The 23356-nt window shown below is 34.5% G+C and overlaps 1 protein-coding gene across 3 annotated transcripts in view; it reads right to left on the reverse strand.

Annotated features, from left to right (window-relative positions):
* LOC150101723 (transmembrane protein 62-like) overlaps positions 1-23356 on the reverse strand; it is a 280792-nt gene that overhangs the window by 184661 nt on the left and 72775 nt on the right. For all 3 annotated transcript variants that reach the window (XM_090400377.1, XM_090400376.1, XM_090400378.1), the window contains exon 4: positions 20343-20388. In XM_090400377.1, coding sequence (XP_090256503.1) covers positions 20343-20388 — 46 coding nt within the window. The remainder of the gene's footprint in view (positions 1-20342; positions 20389-23356) is intronic.

Consider the following 23356-nt stretch of genomic DNA (forward strand, 5'->3'; position numbering starts at 1 on the left):
AATGTCAAAACTGACTAATATTTCAGAATCTGTAATTTTAATATCCTTGATTTTTTCAAGAAAATCTGTTAAGTTTTTTATATAGGATCTGGAATGACCAGTGAGAGCACTTAAGGAACATGATAATACTTTTGCAATCCGATAAGTTGGAGAATCAATGCAATTTATAATAGGTCATACAGGACAGCCTTCTTTATGGATTTTGGGGAGTCTATAAAGAAGAGGAGTTCTTCCAAAGTAGGTGCATATTTTATCCACATAGTTAGGATCCCAACTTATAACCTCATCAAGTAATTTATTTAGTTGTTTAATTTGTGAATTAGTAGGATTACGTGTAATCTCTTGGTAGATCGTGGTGTCTTCTAATAGGCTGGATACTAGCATCCTGTATGAACCTTACAAAAGCTGCAAGTCTCGATCACATCACCGTGTCTTTCTTCTGTTTGCAATCCACAAATTCTGTTTTCATAACTTATATTCCACAATCCTGATACCATCTTTAACACTCTCCCCACTTTATCACTAAACCAGGAGATAGATTTCCTTGGAGAAGTCCAAGTAAGGTGGTATCAAGGTCTTGTACAGAGGCAAAACAACTTCCTTTTGTCTCATAGTCAGTCTTATTCATTAATATAATTAACGGCTATTTTAGCCTGTTTTTGTTTAGGAGTGTCCCTTATATTTAATACATTGGCTAACATAACTCAAAAGGGGTATATATTTAATACATTGGCTAACATAACTCAAAAGGGGTATATATATATATAATTTAGGACATTACGGGAGAGTGTAGAAGGCAATTATGTCAGAATAAAAAATGTTGAAAAATTATGTACATACCTTGATTTTGGTTTAAAGATGCCTTCTAAATCCAAGCTCTTTTGGAAGGGGGGGGGGGAAGAGAGGAAAAGAACATGGGGATGTACTTGGGACACAGGAAATAAGTTTGGGAACCCGGGTTACTATTAATAATATATATATAAATATATACATATATATATATTATTTAGCGACACTATATATATATATTACTTAGCGACAACAAATGCCCAAATTTGGCAGATACATCTTGTAGCCTTGACATAGTCCTAAGTCATTCCCACAAAGTTCCGACGATGACCGAAACGGTCCACACCCCGTAAACCCTTGCCCCAGTTTCCACATAAGGATACCCTTCCCCTTTCTTTCCCTCCCCTTCTTCCCACAACAAAATAATATATATATATATTTATATATATATTATTAATAGTAACCCGGGTTCCCAAACTTATTTCCCGTGTCCCAAGTACATCCCCATGTTCTTTCCCTCTCTTTCCCCCCCCCCCCTTCCACAAGAGCTTGGATTTAGAAGGCATCTTTAAACCAAAATCAAGGTATGTACATAATTTTTCAACATTTTTTATTCTGCCATAATTGCCTTCTACACTCGCCCGTAATGTCCTAAATTATATATATACCCCTTTTGAGTTATGTTAGCCAATGTATTAAATATAAAGGACACTCCTAAACAAAAACAGGCTAAAATAGCCGTTAATTATATTAATAGTGTTTTAGAGGAGTAGCATGGGAATTTCCCAGAAATTATACTTAAGTCTTATTCATGATTACAATAGCTTTTCCTTTATCGACTTTAGAAATGGATATTGTATTATCTTTTCTTAAAGCTGTCCTGTACGACCTATTATAAATTGCATTGATTCTCCAACTTATCGGATTGCAAAAGTATTATCATGTTCCTTAAGTGCTCTCACTGGTCATTCCAGATCCTATATAAAAAACTTAACAGATTTTCTTGAAAAAATCAAGGATATTAAAATTACAGATTCTGAAATATTAGTCAGTTTTGACATTATTTCTCTGTTCACCAATATCCCATTAACCGACACAGTCAATTCTTTATATGAAGATTACCCTCCAGATATCGCAAGGATATTCGAATATGTCATCCACTCAGGTTATTTCAGTTAGAAAAACGAAATCTACAAACAAATTGAAGGTACTGCCATGGGTAGCTCTCTGTCTCCACCTTTGGCAAACTACTATTTGATACAATTCGAAGATACTATGTTCTCATCCATTCATCATCATCAACCATCTCTTTGGCACCATTACGTCGATGATGTTTTTGCTGTTTGGCCACACACTGAAGATGAACTTTCCACTTTTCTACAACGGATAAATAACCTTCACCTACTCATCCAATTCACTATGGAAAAAGAAAACTCTGGTACTTTACCAGTTTTGGACATCCTCCTTACTAGAATGTCTTCTGGTACCTTATCTACAAGTGTCTTTCGAAAACCCACATTTACTGGCAGATACATTCACAAAAGTCTGAACACCACATGTCTCAAAAATTTGGCATTCTTAAATCTCTAATTCATAGAGCACATAAAGTTTGCTCTTCCCCAATAATCTTACAAGAACTTTCCATCATTAAAAAGTTAATGGAATCAAATGATTACAACTCCAATCAAATCCAACAGATACTTGACTCTTATGTTCCAACACCTACAGTTTCTTCAACAGTCCACAGTTCCTATTCCATACATTCCAGGAATCTCAGAACCTATAAGTAGAATTCTGAAAAAGTATCAATTGATTCCAACATATATTCCTATCAACAAAACTGTCTTCTCTATCTTTGGCTGGCGTTTACCAAATACCTTGCGAATGCGATGTCTCTTATTTTGTACAAACTGGCCGTTCTTTGGAAAAAAGAATAAAAGAACATCAATATTATATTGATTATAACAAACCTCTGAAGTCTGGTCTGGCACAGCACAGTATTGACTCTACTCAGTGTCTAATGGGATAAAGCTGTTTTCCTCCATAGATGCAGATTCAAATATGAACGCTCATTCAAAGAAAGTTGTGAAACTATCTAACACCGACCTAATTTAAATAGAAATAACTATGTCTCTCTCAAAGATCTGGGACACTTTTATCTTATGTAAAAACCATTTATCTTAATAGATGAAATTTGTTATTTCTATTATTTCCTAGCATGCAGTAACAATTGTATTTTAATAGGTGATCCACCGAAAGTTTTGCTTGTATTCCATTCCTATTACAGACACTGAAGATGTACTATTAATTTTAGTAAGAAATATCTGTCCTTTTACTAATTGAAGATATCACTATGGTTTTTACGTGTTGCTTTATTATTTAATTACTATGTCACAGGTTCCACTAAAAATCAGAATGTTGTATTTGCGTAGTGTTCTGTCTATTTTTTCAGAAATGCCTCTAACATAAGGAATGGGCATTCCTGAAATCTTTTTTGTTCTTACTGGTATCTTTGTGGAATATCTTGTGAGTAGTTTTTTTACTGTATCCATTTTTTTATGTTTGGTTGATGATCCTGTATTCCTGGTTTAGAGCTTGTTCATTTGAACAAATAGTTTGAGCTCTGTGTTTAAGGGTGCTTATGACACCTAGTTTTTGTGTATGTATTGGCCTGTGTGTGTGTGTAGGTTTGCAGTAGACTGAGAAGGAGAGAGAGAGACAGCCAGAAGGAAGGTGTGTGATAAGTGTGTCTAGGAACAGAAGAGAGTTGTTTTTTTCCATTTCAATGGTGAATTGGATACACTTGTGTTGTTTGTTTAGGTGGCTAAGGAATGTATTTAGTGCTTTGCGGCATGGGGCCAAATGGTGAAAATATCTTCGACGTATCTGAGCCAAATTTTGGGCTTTAGACATGTTGTCTCTAGAGCACATTGCTCAAAGTCTTCCATTGGGGGGGGGGGGGGAGTGCAGAGCCCATGGCTGTACCCTGTTTAAGTTGCTGCTTAGTTTTTTTTTTGTTTGAATTTAGTATACACAATGTTTCCATGTGTATTATATCAGCTAGATTGGTGGGGAGAGATCCTAAACCTCTCTAGTCTTAATAAATGATATCAAGTATGTTGTTCACTGACCTTTTCTTCGATTCAAAGAGATAGATTTTTTTTTTTTTTTTTAATAGACATTAAAAGCTACTAACAAGTTAATGAAATACATCTTACAGATATATCCAACCAAATGTCAACTTTTACAGTTTGGAAAAGAATGAACAGGGTTCTGATTACTTAGTGGTGTGTCTGAAATGGCAGCACACTATTTCCAATGCAAATCTACAGGTTTAGGTATATATAAAATCATTATTAAAAGAGATCTCCATGGGATCAGGGACTCACTGAGGGAGGCCACATATCACCTGAACTAGTGGTACTACCTTTTCTTCAATTAATTCACCTTACCTGTACTTACCATCTCCAAATGCAAACCATTCAAAATATGAACCGCTTTAAACAGAAAAATCTAGCTCATGTAGCCTTCTTGACTGCATTCATTTTCAATTTCCATGGATGCCCTTTCATCCTCTCCCCAATCTCCATAAAATGAAAAATTTCTTCTACTAGCATCCTTTATGAACCTTACAAAAGCTGTAAGTCTCGATCACATCACCGTGTCTTTCTTCTGTTTGCAATCCACAAATTCTGTTTTCATAACTTATATTCCACAATCCTGATACCATCTTTAACACTCTCCCCACTTTATCACTAAACCAGGAGATAGATTTCCTTGGACAACAGTCCAAGTAAGGTGGTATCAAGGTCTTTGTACAGAGGCAAAACAACTTCCTTAATCTTTACATATCAAGTTACAGCAATGCAATTATCCTCGAGTCGTATTTGTAATTTTTGCTATATGATCCTTGAACTTCAACTTCCTATCTACTAAAACTTCAAGATCTTTAGTCTGATCAATTTCTTCTAGCATAATCCCACCAATATACTTAACATTGGATATCTCTTCACACCAAAGTGCATGACTTTACATTTACTAACATTTAACTGACAGCCATTTTCACATGCCCACAATTCCAGTTTATTCAAATCATTCTGCAAGAACTACATATCAGCTACATTCTAATTACCCTACCTATCTATGCATCATCAGCAATAGCTGTATGTCTCCTGTCAAATTTTTCCCAATGTCATTAATGTAAAGACATTAATGACAATAAACCAAAGACTGATCCTTGGGATACACCACTGGTCACCCTAAATCTCGCAGGCTCGCATCCTCCATATACTACCATCTGATATCTGTCAATCAGCCATCCTCTTATCCATGTTAATATTTTATAATCCAATCCCATATTCTCCAACAGTCTTCCATGCTGTATCTTATCAAATGCCTTAGCAAAATCCAATAGTATCACAGTGTATCTATTCCCTGGTCTAGTTCAACAGAAGCATAAAATAAACTGCTCAAACATGACTTTCCCTTAGTAAAACCATGCTGCTCATTGCAAAGTGTAGATTCACCACCACTCCAGATATACTGAGGTGGTGGTGGTGAAAATCAAAGTAAAAACAAAAATCCTTAGCCTGTCCAGGGTACAAGTGTACTACAGATTTCCAAACCCTTTCTAAAAAGAATAATTCCAATGACAATATACCGGTCCAGGTGGCAATCTCACCTAATTTTGTTTTTACTAGACTTGCCTCATTCTGACTAACAACCACTGTAGGGGAATTATTATTACTTACGCTTCCAAAGAAATTTGCAAAAGGATTGCAAAAACAGACAAATAAATGAAAGTCACAACCGCATCTTGGAATGTTAGACGTACAGTGATACCTCAGATAACGAGTGATCCTGCTAACGAATTTTTCGGCTCACGAAGATTTTTTTGCTGTTTTTCAGACTCGGCTAACGAATGTTTTAGTGGATGCGCACGCTAACATAAAACAGCAAACATGAGCGTGTCCCCTGGGTGGCAGATAGGGAGAGCCCACCATGTGTGTGTGTGGGTGTGTGTGTGGTGGTCTGAATATACTGAATAAGGACTCGTGGACCAACAGGGCAATCATCTTGATTGTAAGGGAAGTGGCACTCCCATTGGCCCCTAGCTGGATCTATCCTCTTCTTCTTCTACTTTGAGGAAGATCCACTCACTTTAATCTTTCTTATATGGCTTATTAAGCCAACTCTTATTTTATGACCCTTATGCTATTAGAGTACTCAAGGGCCATGGGGCTCTTTCCATTTCTGGCCTTACAACTATGTCCCCTCTATAAACCTTTACTATAATTCTATTCTATTCTCCTATAATCTACTCTTTCCCCTTCATTATACCCTATTCCTCCTTTTGGGTTTAAATTTGGAAGAAGGCTAGTCTGAACTATTCCATCGTCAGGCTAGTCACCTGACATGGAGAACATAATTGTACTTTTAAGCTGACAGAAAAAGGTAACCTAAATGAATCTATGAAAAACAACCCTGGAATGGAAAAGGTAAAACAAAAATGGAAACGACAAAATATAAAACATATAGCAATGTAAGAGGAATAGAATATAAAAAGAAATAGAATTAGACCAAATATTAAATGAAAGAAATTTTAAAATAGCAGTAATCACTGAAACAAAAAAAGAAATTAAAAGGAACCATGAGAACCAAAAATTTTAATGTGATATACAGTGGAGTTGACAGAGACCAAAGAGCACAAGCGGGAGTCATGATTGGATTCATAACTCCCTTTCAAAACAGTTAAAACATTATAAAATATGGAATGAAAGAAATAGAAGCTAGAATAAAAATAGAGGTTATTTAACAATAATTGGTTTATATGCCCCAGAAGAAGGAAGAGAACAGGATAATATTGAATTTTATGATCAGCTACAAAATATATATAATAAAAATAAAAATGATTATGTAATTTTAGCAGGAGACTTAAATGCAAGAATCGGAAACACGAAAATTAATAATAATATAGGAATATATGGAGAACATACTCTAAACAGGAATGGTAAAAAATCGATTAACTTTGTAGTTTATAATAACCTAAAAATAAATGAATTATTTCTATAAACATAAAGATATACATAAATATAATTGGGCAGCAAGAGGATGGAAATCAATATTAGATTATTTTATCTTAAATGAAAAGACAAAGTTTTTGTTAGAGGTTAGAGTTCAGAGAGGATATGAAATGAGCAGTGACCACTTCCTTGTTAAAGTAAAATTAAGATTACCACCTAAATGGCTACAAGTAACAAGAACAGAAAGAAAATTTAAAATATTGGTTTATAAAACTAGATAATTAATTGACACAAATATGCAATGGCTATATGAACAAAGAATTAACCAATATCTAGATAAAATAAAACAAAATGAAGAAACAGAAATAGAATGGCTTAATATAAAAATGATACTAAATGCAGCAGCAAATGAAAGCTTAGGAAAGACCAAAAAATTCAATAAAAAGAAAAAACTGAATATATGGGATGATACAACCCAAGAAATAATCAAAATGAAAAAAAGAAGCCTATCATAAATGGTTAAGCAGTAAAAGATTGGAAGATGAAACAGAATATAAAAAAAGAAGAGCCATAGCTAAAAGAGAAGTCAGAAAAAGACGGAGAATCATGGAACAAATTAGTTTCTAATTTAGAACATGATTTATATAAAATAAGACCCAATGTATATAAGATTTTGAAACTCCTAAATGCAGATACTATAGAAAACATAAAATTAAACATCGAATTGAAATTAGAAGAATTTCTAAATTTCTACACAGAAATGTGGACAGACAAATATTTTAAAAAGACAACTGGCAAACACTTAATGAAAATGAAATAACTAAAGAAGAATTAGAAATCAGCCTGAGAGAAACAAGAAACGGAAAATCACCTAGAGAAGATAAGCTAGATTTAGAACTATATAAATATGCAGGAACAAGATTCAAAGAAAGACTCCTATTATTTTTAAATAAAATTTATACAACTGGTAACCCCCCCCCCCACAATAGAATGGAAAAAAGCAATTGTGATTCCTATCTTTAAAAAAGGTAATATAGATGACCCTAAAAAACTATAGAGGTATACGTATACTAAATTCCTGTTACAAAATATATAGCAGCATTTTAAATAGCAAACTAATGAAATATTCCGAAAACTTTATTTTAGAAGTACAGAATGGGTTTAGAAAAGGACGATTATGTATAGACCCAGCCTTTTGCCTAAAATTAATAATAGAGAAAAGAAGAGAATACAATTTAGAAACTCACATATTGCATTTATTGACTTTGAAAAAGCATTTCACGAAGTTAAAAGAAGCATTTTATTTAACATATTAAATAAAAGACAAATACCAAATAACATCCTAAAAGCTATCATAAGTATATATGAAAATAATCAAATACAAATAAGATTAAATCATGAGTAATCATACACGAGAGAGATAAACCAAGGGGGTCCGACAGGGATGTCCCCTCTCAGCAACTCTTTTTAATGTTTACTTAAATGAAATAATAATAAAATGGAATAAAAATTTCCATCAAGGTATTAAACTTTCTCTACTGTGAACATAAACACTCTTCTTTTTGCCGACAACCAAATAATAATTATAAATTCTGAAGATAACTTACAGAAAGCTATTTTAGATCTAAATGAGATAGCCAAAATTTATGGTATGATAATATCAACAGAAAAATCAAAAACTATGACCTTTAAAGGACAAGATCCAGCAAGAACTAAGACAGTAATAGATAACAAGAACAGGTGAATTCATTTAACTACCTAGGATGTATGATCACATATGAAAATGAAAAAGATATAAACGTAAAAATTGCAAAATATTTAAAAATAACAGGTGTAATTAACTCTATATTTAAACCACCAAACCTAGTTCAAAAACAAACCAGACTAAAAGTATACAATACATTAGCCCTACCAGTCTTATTGTATGGAAGTGAAATCTGGACAATAAAACAAACAGACAAACTAAGATTAATAACTGCAAAAATGAAGTTTATGAGAAAAACTGCAAAGTATATTCTATTTGATCACAAAAGAAACGAAAAAATTATGAAAGAACTAAACCAAGTAATGAAAAAAATAAAAATCAGTAATAAAAAAAATTAAAAAATATAAACATAAATGGATGGAACACATTCAAAGAATGAAAATAGAAAGATTACCAAAACAACCCCTAAAGTACAAGTTATTAGGAAAAAAGAAAACCAGGACGTCCTCTTAAACAATTCAGCGATGACTTCTAAGGCCGGAACAGGCCACACTACGCTTAAATCCTTGATATGCACGATGATTATGGTGTAAATGGGACATTGTGCTCAGTGGCACACAGCCTATAAGTTATTAATCTAACTGCTGACTGAATATAATATCTGCATAAAATGAAGAGCTCAGATTAATATCTCCAATTTTGATATCAGGTTTAATACCAGGAAGACTGATGTAATATTAGGTGTGACAAGGGAGAACATTATTTCCACTATTATTCTTCATCTATATAAAACAATATTATGAAAGTGGCATTAAACCTGATATCAAAATTGGAGATATTAATTGGAGCCCTTAACTTTATGCAGATGTTATATTCCAAAAATAAATCCTTAACATCAAAATAAACCCATTGAAGGATTATTTTATTAAATTGAATATCTGTTAACAAATGTGGCATGAAAATCATCATCATCAAATTCCTGCCATGTACCCTCAAGGGGTGTACAGGATATGATAGTACTACATGAAAAAATTACATCATTATTAATTTCCTATCTACAATTTTCCTCCAAATCAGTCTGTTACTTGTCAACACTCCAACATTATCAGATCTTATATTTCTATCGTCTAAAGCACTTTGTACCGTATCATTCCACCTATATCTTGGTCTTCCTCTGGGTCGTTTTGCTGCCAACCTGGCAGAGAACACTTGTTTTGCTAATCTTTCTTCACCCATTCTGTTTAAGTGACCATACCACCTGAGATTAGCCCTGCTAACGCATTCCTGGATGCTGACAATGTCAAGTTCTTTCCTAATATCCTCGTTTTTAATATGATACTGCCATTGATGCCATCTGTTCACGCCTATAACCTTTCTCAGGACTCTCATATCTGTGGTCTCTAGTCTTTGGTCAAGTGTTTTACTTCTGACCTAGCTCTCAGATCCATAAATTAAAACTGGTTTGAACACTGTCTTATATACAGCTAATTTAGTGTTCCGACTAATTTCTCTCTTATTCCATATGAATTTATTCAATTGACTTCCCACCATACCAGCTTTGCTGATTCTGTTGTCTATTTCTATATTTAATTTACCATCTTCAGTAAAAATCGTGCCTAAATAGCTGAAGTGTTTTACTTGTTCCACAGGTTCTCCATTCACAACACAGTTGACATTTTCAATGATTCTGCCTATTTTACCATATCTATTACAACAGCTATTCAATTTAGTCAAAGAATCTTGCAGACTTGTAGCGGATTTATTTAGAAGTATAACATCATCCGCATAAAGCAAAGAGCTGACATTAACATCTCCAATTTTGATATCATGTTTAATACCACTTTCCTTCATAATGTGATCCATATAGATAACGAATAACAGAGGGGATAATGTACATCCCTGTCTCACACCAGATTTAACATTAAACCATCTTCCTGTACTTCCTTCAATTCTAACTGCTGACTTACAACTCAAAGAAAGACTGAGTATTGCTTGATATAATGCCCCATTGACACCATATAACTACAGCGTATTGAATAGCTTCTCTCTTGGCACCTTGTCATATGCCTTTTCCAGATCGACAAAACTTAAATACAGATCTTTGTTATATTCCAATGCTTTCTCGACTATTCGTCGTAAAGTGAAGATCTGATCCTGACAGCCTCTATTTGGCCTGAATCCAGCTTGTTCTTCACCAAGCTTTTCTTCCACAATTCTTCTCAACCGTTTCTCAAGTATATTTGCATAGATCTTGCCAGGAACACTCAGTAGGGAAATACCTCTGTAATTCTCACATGCAGTTTCATTTCCCTTTTTATATATGGGTTCTATGAGAGCTCTACTCCAATCATCGGGAATTCGTCCCTCTGTCCAGGCTTTCTGAACTATGCAGTGCAGCCACTGTAAGACTCTTATACCACCATACTTCAGCATTTCTGGTCGAATATCATCTACTCCTGCTGCCTTTCCACATTTCAAGCCTTTGATGGCTTTTTCTACTTCAAGTATGGATATGTATTCCTGACTGCATGCCTGGTCAGTGTTTTTTACCACTGTGCTGTCATCACTGCTTGTTTCATTTAGCAGTTTTTCAAAGTAATTACTCCATACTTCAAGGATATCTTTTTCTCCCGTTTTCATGTCACCTTCATCTCTAATTCCTTTTATAGCACTCTTTCCTCCATTCTTAAGCTTCTTCAACAACCTCCAGAATATTTTGCCACCTTCTTGATATTTATTTTCTATATTCTTGCCAAAGTCCTCCCGTGACTTTTGTTTAGCTAGTTTTACACACTGTTTAGCATTCTTGCATTTGTCTCTATATTCTCTAAGAGCACAAGCTGACTTATTTGACAGGAACTTTTGGTATGCTTTCTTCTTTTCCTTCGCTGCCTCTTTAACTTCCTGTGTCCACCAGGGAGTTCTGATTTTTTTAACCTTACAGACAACCTCACCACATGCCTCTCTGGCAGAATCAATCAATGTTTTCTTCAGAGTTTGCCACTGAATCTCCACGGTTTGATTCCTGTTCTCAAACTCTTCCATTTTTTCTTCAATAATCTTTGTGTATTTTAGTCTACAGCTCACATCTGAGAGCTGCTCAACTTTTATTCGCTTTAAAACTTTCTTACATGTTATTCTTTTCAATATGAAATTCAATTTTATCCTGCTCAAGACTAAACAGTGATCACTTCCTATTTCAAATCCTCTGTATAGTCTGGTGTCCTGCACCAGGGAGAAAACATCACTATCAACAATAACATAGTCAATGAGACTTTTCTTATTCCTAGCCCTTCTCTCCATGTGAATTTGTGCACATTTTTATGTTGGAACATGGTGTTAGTAATAACTCCATATCCTGAGCAGAAATCCAACAGATATTTGCCATTATTATTAGCTTTGCTCTTTTCTCCAAATTTTCCCAAAATATTTTTGTATGTCTCATAATCATTTCCTACTCTGCTATTTAGATCCCAACAAGGACCAACTTTTCATTTTTCATTGTGTCAGTTGCTTTTTCTAAAGCCTCAAAAAATTCCTCCACTTCTACCTTAGTAGAACCTTCTGTGGGACCATAGGCACAAATAAGTCTCATTGTCCAGTTCCCCATTCTCATATTTGCCCACATTAGTCTACTTGAAAATCAGGCATGAAAATCAGCAACCAAAAATGCCAAACACTTATGAAATGCAAAGACAAAGAAAACTTCAACTACATTCTGAATGGAGAAGCAATCGTTATTATGATTATTACGTGATCCCTCCAAGGATTCCAAAGACTCATCGAGAGAGTGCACCTACTCTATAGCTCTCTGTCTCCACCACTCAATCCATTAACTACAATGAAACCGCAACTACCATCATCATCTACACCAATGCCATCTACCACCCACCACCATCACCAGTATTTTCACAGAAAATACTGGTGATGGTGGTCGGCCAACCAGACCGGCATAAGAGCATATAAAACAAGTAAAACATTTAAGTCATTTAAATAGTCAAAGCTTTCAGTGAATATAGCAAATTAAACAGAATTCACAAAGCTGGTAAGGCAGGGAGTCAAGTGAATAAATTTATATGGAATAAAAGGAAAATTAATCTAAACGTTCGACTAGCACTATAAAAGATAGTGTTTGAGTTAGTTTCAACTTAGGAATCTGAGAGCTGGGTTAGAAGTAAGTTGAAAGACTGGAGACTACAGACATGATAGTTCTGAAAAAAAATTAGGGAGTGAACAGATGCATCAATGGCAGAATCATATTAGAAATGATTATTAAGAAGAAAACTTGACAATAAAATTGTCAACCACCGTTCTCAATCAGAAAAACCTGAACTGAAATTTCTTTGACATTCAGGAATGGGTGAACAGAGCTAATATCAGGTGGTATGGTTATTTAAACAGAACAGGAGAGGAAAGATTACAGTCAAGTAGATATCTGATGACAAGATGGTAGGGAAAAGATCCAGAAGGACCAAGATGTAAGTGGATTGACGCAGTTTGAAAACTGAAATATCAGAATTGACATTGGAGTCCAGGAAGATAAACCAATTTAGAGGAAAACTGTCGATAATATAAAATTTCAATAGTAATAATGTAAACTTTTCATGTAGTACCATCATAGTATCTTATAATCTCCTTGATAGTACATATCAGGAATTTGATGATGAAATCTACATACTGCAATCATATTTAAAAATGACTAGTGAAAATATGCTGTTTATTAAGAAAGTGAATGAATTATGGTGCTAATAATGTCATAATTATTAGGAGGTTTCATAAAGTTGACTATACTAGAAGCATGCAAGAAGGACTAATAGTACTGGTTTGTCTATGGTGCAAAGCTTTTGCAGGGAAAAATTTATTATACAATATTTTTTTACATGAATTTTTTTTTTAATCTCATTATCATTCAACTTCTTCAAGGGAGATCTTTGGAGATCTCCCTTGAAGAAGTTGAATGATAATGTTTTTATATAAGTGATTTAAAATTAGCATTAAGGTTGTAATGATGTAGTATTCTATTTTATCTTATAACATTTTAATGTATGGAACAGCTATGGTTTTACTATACTCTATATTTCCATGTAAGTATTTCTGTGAAGAATTTTATTCATGGTATTTTTGTTATAGCCATTATTTATGAAGGACCATTGTTTTGAACAACAACCATACAAACATAACCAATCAGAATTTTTCTTCTCCAGTGAATAACTTTAGGAGCAGCTAACTGCCTGTGCAGCCACTCCTTAAATAATGAACTTTTGCTATTTAATAAAGGCATAAATTTCGCTTTTAAATGATAAAATTCATTTAGAAACTTGTAATATTTTGAATAACACCAAAGCAATATGTAGCAATCTCATCAAAACAGAATTAGCAGCCAAAATGTCACTAAAAACTAATAAGGATATGGGTATCATACAACGGCTGACAAAGGTAACGCTAAGGTTGTTCAAAATGGATCAACTTACCTTCATCAAATGAATCAATTAGTCTCTGATAGCAATACTTATTAACTTGTGAACTACAATGCAACTAATAGGATTAAAAAGAAAGCTTAAATTACTTAAGTCTATCACTGTTAAAAAAACTATTACCACATGATGTGCAACTCTACTTGAATTTATGCTATTCCTAAAGCACAAAAATATAATGCTCTGCTTTGAACATAGTTGAAGGTATGGGCAACCCAATTATCACCTAGCCAAGAAACCAGTGATAACACTCAAGGAGTTATGTCATTTCCTCTCTTATATAAAAAAATACACAAGACTTCATAAGCAAAATTGAAAACAATGCAAAGATGATTTATTAGTCAGTTTTGAAGTTTCTGTCCTTTTCACAAATGTTGCAATCAATGATAATTCTTATCTTACAGAAGAAATTTCTGTTGATGTTATGGCTCTCTTTCCCCATGTAGTAAGTTGAAGTTACTTTATGTGACAAAATAATTTTAATCCATAAAAATAAAGTACAGCCATGGACTCACTACTACCCATCCCCTATAGCTAATTTTTATATGGAGGCTTTTTGAATAACATGCACAAGATTTATTTACTTTTAAACCTGCAGTTTGGCTTAAACACATTGAAGATGTTTTCATTATCTAGCTACATGCTACCAAACTATAAACCCCTTCTTCAGCCAGTTGAACAAACAACACAAATGCAGACAATTTACAACTGAAACCCAGAACTCACTTCCTTTCCTGGATACATTTGTCACACATTCCCTCAAGCAAGTCGATCCTTCACTGTTTATCGCAAGATTACACATATTGCCCAATATATACATGCTAACTCTTACCACCACCCTTCACAAAAACTAAGTCATTAATATTCTCAAAAACAGAGTGATAAGAAATTGCTCTAATGAGCAAGCTCTTAAACAAGAATAAAAAATTATTAGCAGTATGTTTATAAACAATCCTATAAACAAAATATCAATATAATACAGTTCTTCAAAAACTATGCTTAAAAATGGAAATAATATAGATTACAGTAAAACCACAGCTATTCCATATATTAAATATCGTATATCAATAAAATAAGTAGAATGCTACACCATTATTACCTTATGCTACTTTTAAACCACCTTTAAAATGAAAAACATATTCAACCCCTCCAAGGATCGCCCCCTCTACACACACACAAAACTTACTCTGGGGGTATATTGAATCCAGTGCTACAACTCCAACTTACCTTATATTCATGAAACTAGATGCACAATTACAATCCATAAAAAAAGAATATGAACAACAAATCATATTTAACAATTTTCATAAACTGAGCCTCTCAGATCATGCTATTAATATCCTACACTAAATTGATTGGAAAGGTACCTGTTCTTTACATAACACAAAAACTTGGTATGAATGCAAATTTAAGGAAGTCAGTGAAATTTTGATCACCCATCCTAATCTAAACAATAATGGTGGCTAAAAAGCTCAAGAATATGGATGGCACACATCTAGTCCACATAATGTCTGTTTCAAGTTCTTCGGCAAACCCTTACTTTAGAACTCAGCAATAATTTCAGCTCTTATTTCTTATACTAGCCATCAATAGCATTTGTGCTAATTTATCTGTGAGTAATCTCTATCCTAACTTTTGTTACTTGATCTGTTAGTAATTTCTAGACAAAGAAATAACAGGAACTGCTTTGATCTAATAAGGGTTTTTCCCCAACCACCACTACCACCAGAGTTCAGGCCAATAGTGATAAGTTATACAAATTAATATGCCTTTAGGATACTATGAGTATTGTAATGTACACATTACAATTAAAATTATAATACAATTTTTATTACAATTTTGTGTAGGCATGATCTCATGAATGTGCCCAATGAAACTATGGCATCCAGAATGTCCTCAAATGTCAGCAATACATTTGCAAGTTAATTTATAGCTGTTATTTCTCTTGTAATGTATATTCTTGTATTTCTCTTTTCATATTATGCATTCAAATAATGAACAGTTTCCCCCCCCATTTTGGTATCTGTCAGCTTCCAGTCATTAAATTTCTTTATGTCATATAGCCAAGTAAATCCCGTTCCATCAAACACACACACACACACACACACACACACACACACACACACACACACACACACACACACACACACACACACACACACACACTCCAATATTCCAGATGAAAACTTAACATGAAGGTCAAAATGTCAGGTAATTATTTTGGTTTATATTAAACTGAAGTTATTAGTATAACAAAGTAGTTGTCTCCATAATTTATTAGAATGTATACAAGTTATTTCTGATGGAATTATCCAAATTAACATTTTAAACATTATATCTTAGATGAAAAAATGTTTCTAACATTAAGAGGGAGATGCTAAGTCCCATTTTATTTTATAGCCGGGTACGAAACTCGAGTCGAAATCCATCGACATCCATAGTTTCAATGCCGAAAAAACTATTGGCAGAACCAAGTGTAAATGATCACTTGGATAGTACAACACCAGGGAGACTCCATGCAAAGGTGGAGCAAGCTCCCTCACTAACTTTAATATTCTTTCATAATGTAAAACCCAGCTCCTAAGAGATGTATAAATAGTGTTTTACATTATGAGAAGAGGTCACTACCCAGACTGGTTTCAACCTTTGAGGTCTCATCAGTGAGTAGGTAGACCTGGAATATCAAGGTTTTAAGTGAACAGAAACTTACATACCTCTACTATCGAATTGCCGAAGTGGTGTACTATATATTGTTAAATATTGTTAACTACCAAGATAATAAGCTGAAAGGCTATTTTACCAGCGAATTTGTTAATTAAGAGGGAAATGTTAAATCCTGTTTTATTTTATAGCCGGGTACGAAACTAGGGTCGAAATCCACCGACATCCATAGAGTTTCAATGCTGAAAAAAACTATTGGCAGAACCAAGTGTAAATGATCACTTGGATAGTACAACACCATGGCGACTCCATGCAAAGGTGGAGCAAGCTCCCTCACTAACTTTAATATTCTTTCATAATGTAAAACCCAGCTCCTAAGAGATGTATAAATATTTATATTTATTAATATTTAACATCTCCCTCTTAATTAAGAAATTCGCAGGTAAAATAGCCTTTCGGCTTATTATCTTGGTAATGTTTGTAACAGTTTCTCATTATGTTATCTGATAGAACCCAAATTCGAAATACATTTAATAAGGAAGGAAAGATAAATATTGATTTCTAAGCCAAGTACCTTTCATTTGCAGTTACTTTGAATGGCACAAAATTTGCTTCAAAATTTATAATACTGTAAAAACAGCTCTTAAAAAAATTGACAGAAAACATTAGTTTAAGCCATGGCTGTCCAAACCTGTAATCTGAGGACTGCATTAAAAAAAAAAAGATTTATCCAAGGGCCACATCACAATGTGTATCTAGTAATTTGGTGAGCACCAGAGACACAACCTCAATAGCTTAACAAACGAACAACACTAATTGCGAGTTCATGTTCCCCGTGAGTGCCTGGAGTATGCGTGTTGGAACAAAACAGTGTAAGAACACTTCTTTGACACGTCTAATATTTGAAAAACACATATATAGTGATGCAAAAACACCAAATAAAATTTCCAACATTGAGATTATCGATTAGTCATAGAATTAAAATATATAATACACATTCAATTCAAATTATTTTATTTATTCGCTCATGAAAATCAAAACCAACAGGTGGGCTGCACAAAATCACACCACATGCAGCCCGTGGGCAGTGTTTTGGACATCTTTGGTTTAGGCTAACATGAATATTGCAGCAAGAAAAATAATCAAAAATAATCAGTTTAAGGAAGTTTAGTTTTTAGTTGACAAAAAAATAACAATAGGAAAAAAAAACCCATCAAACTATTGTTTGTAATTTATTTTCATCAATTTTTATTCACTTTTAAAATTATCAAACAATCCTAATTTCCTCTGCATGTTTAATAGCTAGTGAATGGGTTTAATAAATATTTCATAGCAGATTGGGCACAATATCCATTAATTGTATTTTCATTTTGAGGCAGTGGAAAAAAAAAATTTTTTTTTGAGGGGGGTGGTTAGAATTCTTCATTTGGCTGAAAAAAATGAAGTAATAAACAGTTCAGAAAAACAATGGCTTTTGATTAGAAATCAAAAGCAAAGCTAAATATAGCAAGTGAAAATGTTACAGTCGGTTGTGATCAACTCTATCTCATTCAAAAATCTTCTAATTACTACCTTATTTTGTTCTTAATGAGAAAGCTATCATGCCAAAAATTTTATTACTTACTATTTATTTCCAAAAGGCTATTGTAAATAACCCTTTGGAAATTAACTGTATATACTATTTTTTTAACAAGAATATTTTAGAGTGTTAAAAATAAAGGCAATGTTTTGCCGCCGGAACATTGCGTAATAGATCTCTATGAGGGGATAAGAAAGGTTGTTTACGACTTTTGTGTTTGAGAATGTGCTTACAAGCTCTGCGCATAAACACCTCCAAAGTCAGTCTAAAAGGGTCAAACAACTTTTCGCTGGCTGGCAACTTACGATCAAAAGAATGCACGGACGAGAACAAAGAGCGGGTTGAACTTAAAAGAAAATGAAAGAGTCATGCCAAATTCTTATGGGGTAACAACCCTTCATGCAAGGTCTCAGAGAAGGCATAATAAAAAGGGACAGAGCCGAGCAGGTGGGGGGGGGGTCTTCCAGGTCGCCGAGAAGAGAGAGGGATTCCATTTGAGAGTGAAAAGGCAGCAGTTTCAGTTATTGGAGGCAGCAGTTTGAGCTATTGGAGACAGCAAGATAGAGGAGCCAGTATCCAGGCATTACGGCGAGTGCAAGCCAAAGGCTGATGTAAATTCCTGGAGCAGCTTCGCTCAGAAGTTCTTTTCGCTGTGGGAGAACAACCTTTTGCCGGAGCTGTACAAGTACCACAGCTCGCAGTCCACAGCCCACTATTTTCCCGACAAGATACAGCTGATGCCAGCCATTCCTGAAGGAAGCCCGAAATCTTAGATGCCATAAGACTGTAGTGAAAGACTTTTGACTGAATGTGCGATACAGAGCCTTTGTAAGTTACTTACTTTTGTACAATTCCTCTTATAATATGTTATAGACGGACTTTTAAGAATTTGTTTAATAGTAATAAGTAGTGTCCTTAAGAGAATCAATTGGCATTTTGGAAGATGATATCAAATTTGTAAACATAACTTAACAGAGAGTTAGCTAACCTCTTTGCAAGTATATTAGAAGTTTAATAAATTGAAATTGTAAGCAGAGAGTAAATAAGTTTTTGAGTTAAAAAGATTATTTAGTGTTAAAATAAAAGGGTTCTAATTTCATGCTAAAGATTTTAAAAATGGATAGAGAAAGCCATCTCCCTGTTGTTTAATTCATGTATAATATGTAAATAAATGAGTTTTAAGTATTTGTTAAAAGAGTGCTGCCTGATTCTTTATTATACAACTGCACTGTTTCTAAAAATAATCGGACTTGTGACTAGGAAACAAGGCAATAAAAGCATAGTTTAGTTACTTACGAACCACAACTGTTAAATTAAATTTTGTTAAAGGAAATTTCACTCGTAAGAGAGAGGGAGATCTACCGGACGTTTTATTTAGTCTTATGCTGATATGGATATACTGATGGTGCAGTCTCAATAAATAAATTTTCAGTGTTCTTAGGCATACGACTAGTAAATACAGAAGGTGGATAAACAATAGTAAGATAGAGGAAGTAGAGTAAGAAAGGAAAATATACAGAAAAAACGTGTAGAATAGTAAAGATAATAAATAACACGTTTAAACAGACATACATTTACCAATGATCTGGGTGGATTGATGTAGTAAGAAATATCTTATAAAACTGAAATATAAGCTCTGACAATATCGGAGTACCAAGAGATAACAGATTAATCTGGAAGAGGAAAACTGTCAACAGGAAGTCAATAACGATGTATACTTTTCATATAGTACTATCTCATAATATCCTATACACTGAGGGTATAGGATATTACGTAGATTATTTGTGTAAGTGTTTGAGATTAATTAGACTATTAGTTAATATTATTGATTTTATCACAAGTACTTATTTTCATTCTTTCCTTATCATCTGTACTCTTTAGTGATTGTGATGGATAAACACAGAACACTTGCAATATTTTGTTTTCGATATGAACAGATGAATATTAATTTTTAAAAAATTGGTAAAAATTCAAAGAATAAGCAGTTTAAAATAAAAAAGCCTAGAACAGAAAATTTTACCATATAGTTATTCAAGTTGGTATAAAACTGAAGCTATTATCTTCGCTTCAGAATAAACTTAAAAACTTTTAATTAAATCTAAGAAACTTACTTAAATGGATTATCCTTGCTATCAAGTGACAAAACATTGAAGTTATCTAAAAATATTAACAAAATAAGAAAAATGAACATTATGCAAACTTTAAATTAAAACAAATAAAACAGTTATTTCATATTATATTATTTTAACTTCAGTAGTATAAATTGGAGAGAGGAACATGCATGTAACAATAGGGGAATGGAATTTCTAGAATTCTTGAGGGACAAATGTCTTAGGCAACATGTAACAGAGGGAACAAGAGGTTCAAAAATTTTGGATTTGGTTATAGCATCAGAAGAGTTGATAATAACTGAGTTGACGTCTCTCCCACCAGTTGGAGAGAGTGACCATATGGTGTTGACATGGAAAATGAATAGACATGCAGGAGTATCAAAGAGACGGGAACTTATGTGGAATTATAAGGCAGGTGATTATAATAGTCTTAGACGTCAACTTCGGGAAGTTTCATGGAGGGAGGAATTGGACGGCCGGGATATCACCAGTGCGTGGGAAATTGTGAAAGAATATTTGTTATCAGCAATGGTAAGTTGTATACCACGAGTGAAGAAGAGGGTGCAATTTGGAGTAAAGTGGATGACAAACAACATTAAACAGGAACTGCATGTGAAAAAGAGGCTATGGAAGAGATATAAGGAGACAGGTGAAGAGAGGATGGGTGAAGAATATAAGACACAGGCCAGAAGAGTGACTCGTGTGGTAAGGAAAGCGAAACTGGAATATGAGAGGAGATTGGCCCTAAGATCCAAAGAAAATCCTAGGGAATTTTTTAGCTATGTGGCCAGTAGGAGGAGAAATGACTGTGGAAGAATGATATTGTGGGATAAAAATGGGAATAGAGTGACTGATGCAGAGGACACAGTGGAATTGTTCAATGAACACTTTATTGGAGTATTTCATCCTAGAGGAGTCAGTTTTAATGCTAGAGGGATAGGACTGGTACGAGGTCTGGAGGTACAGGAGGAGAGTGTGTTTCAGATACTGAGTACTCTGGATGTCAGTAAAGCTGTGGGACTGGATGGTATTTCGCCACGAGTTTTGAGAGAATGTGCTAGTGAATTGACAATACCTTTAACGTGGCTTTACAATGAAAGTCTGGCTTTGGCAAAGGTGCCCAGGGAATGGAAGGAAGGTAAGATAGTGCCATTGCATAAGGGTGGTAACAGACTGGAAGTGTCTAATTATAGGCCAGTCTGTGTGTCATCAGTAGTTGTTAAGATCTTGGAGAAAGTAGTGAGGGACCGTGTACAGCATTGGGCAGATGAGGGTAATGTTATCTGTGAGAATCAACATGGATTTGTGAAAGGACGCTCTTGTTTTAGCAATATGCTAGCCTTTTATAATAAAGTTACAAGAGCATTAGATGAGGGAAAGGCATATACTGCAATTTTCTTAGACTTGGCGAAGGCATTTGACAGGGTGCCACATGATAAGCTGATATTTAAGTTGCAGCACATGGGTCTGGATGTCAGATTGGTCAACTGGATTCAGGATTGGCTGTCTGATAGGTATCAGAGAGTTGTGTATGGTGGAGCAGTTTCCAGGAGGCAGAGGGTTACAAGTGGGGTCCCACAGGGCTCGGTACTAGGACCTATATTGTTTAACCTTTATATCAATGACATAGCCAGTGGATTGCAGGGGGATATTCAGTTGTTTGCGGATGATGCGAAGCTGGGAAGGATTATTAGTAATAGCGCAGATGTGGTAGCCCTGCAAGAGGATTTAAATAAGCTAGATAGATGGGCAAATGAATGGGGGTGTCAGTTTAATGCAGCAAAATGTAAGGTCTTGAGGTTTGGGAAACATCGATGGGATGCTGCATACTCTATGGGAGGAGTTATACTGGAGGAAGTAGGGGAGACAAGAGATCTGGGGTTGATGATTGATAGAAACCTGAAGTTTAGGGGACATATTGCAAAGGTGGTGAAGGTAACACAGAGGATTGCTGCTATTATGAGAAGGACACTGACCTGCAGAGATAAGAGGGTTATCATTCCGTTGTATAAGTCTCTGATCAGACCACACTTGGACTATTGTTCTCAGATTTGGTCCCCAGGATTTGAAGGGGATAAATTAACTGTGGAAAGGATACAAAGACGGATGACAAAGATGGTTTCAGGACTGTACAATGATAGTTGAGGATCGGCTGAGAGAATGTGGACTGCAGAGTTTGGCGGATAGAAGAGGGAGAGGTGATATGATTGAGACTTTTAAACTGTTGAGAGGTGGTTACAGGGTTGACACTGGGGAGTTCTTTCGCTTGGTTGATCAGCAGGAAGGAGTGATGACAAGAGGCCATCCCTGGAAGTTACGAAAGGAAACTGTGAGCAATAGGGTAAGGAGTGGTTTCTTTGTGTGGAGGGTGGTTGAGCCGTGGAATGCATTGCCTGATGGAGTGGTGGGAGCAAGAACGGTCAGTGACTTTAAAGAGTGGTATGATAAACTTTGTGTTTCTCAGGGGGGGACCTCCCCTCGATGAGTCTTGACAGACTTTATGTCTTAGGAAGGACCTCCCTCGATGAGTCTTTTGACTCCTTGGAGGCCTGAATAATAATAATAATAATATTTAAAGCACCAGTTGCATCTAATATCAATATATATCAGTGGCATTTCCAAATGTTCTCAGTTGTTCATTTATGAAGAAAAACTTCCATGTTAGAGCAAATTACTTTAAGATATGACACTCAATATTTCAATCAATATTTATTTCAAGGTCATCTTCAAGCATGCACAAAATCATGATATACTTGAGTAAGATAACTGCTCTAGTCAACTGTTCACCCTAGTCTGATTTCTGGTGATATATGCAGATGAGAAAAAATAAATAAATAAAAGAAATAATTAAACACTGTGTGTTTATCTGTTAGTATAGTTATTTTTGTCTATTTGTCACCTGATGTAAGACTTCCATTATCATGATAGTAATTTAGGCCTCAGTGTTTTGTGGTGTTTTTGGTGGTGACTTGAAATAAAGGTTGAAACATCAAATTTATATTCTCTTATTATTA

The sequence above is a fragment of the Typopeltis vanoorti genome, chromosome 11 (genome assembly GCF_054136105.1).
Source record: "Typopeltis vanoorti isolate ZY-2024b chromosome 11, IOZ_Tvanoo_1.0, whole genome shotgun sequence".
Lineage (NCBI taxonomy): Eukaryota > Metazoa > Arthropoda > Arachnida > Uropygi > Thelyphonidae > Typopeltis > Typopeltis vanoorti.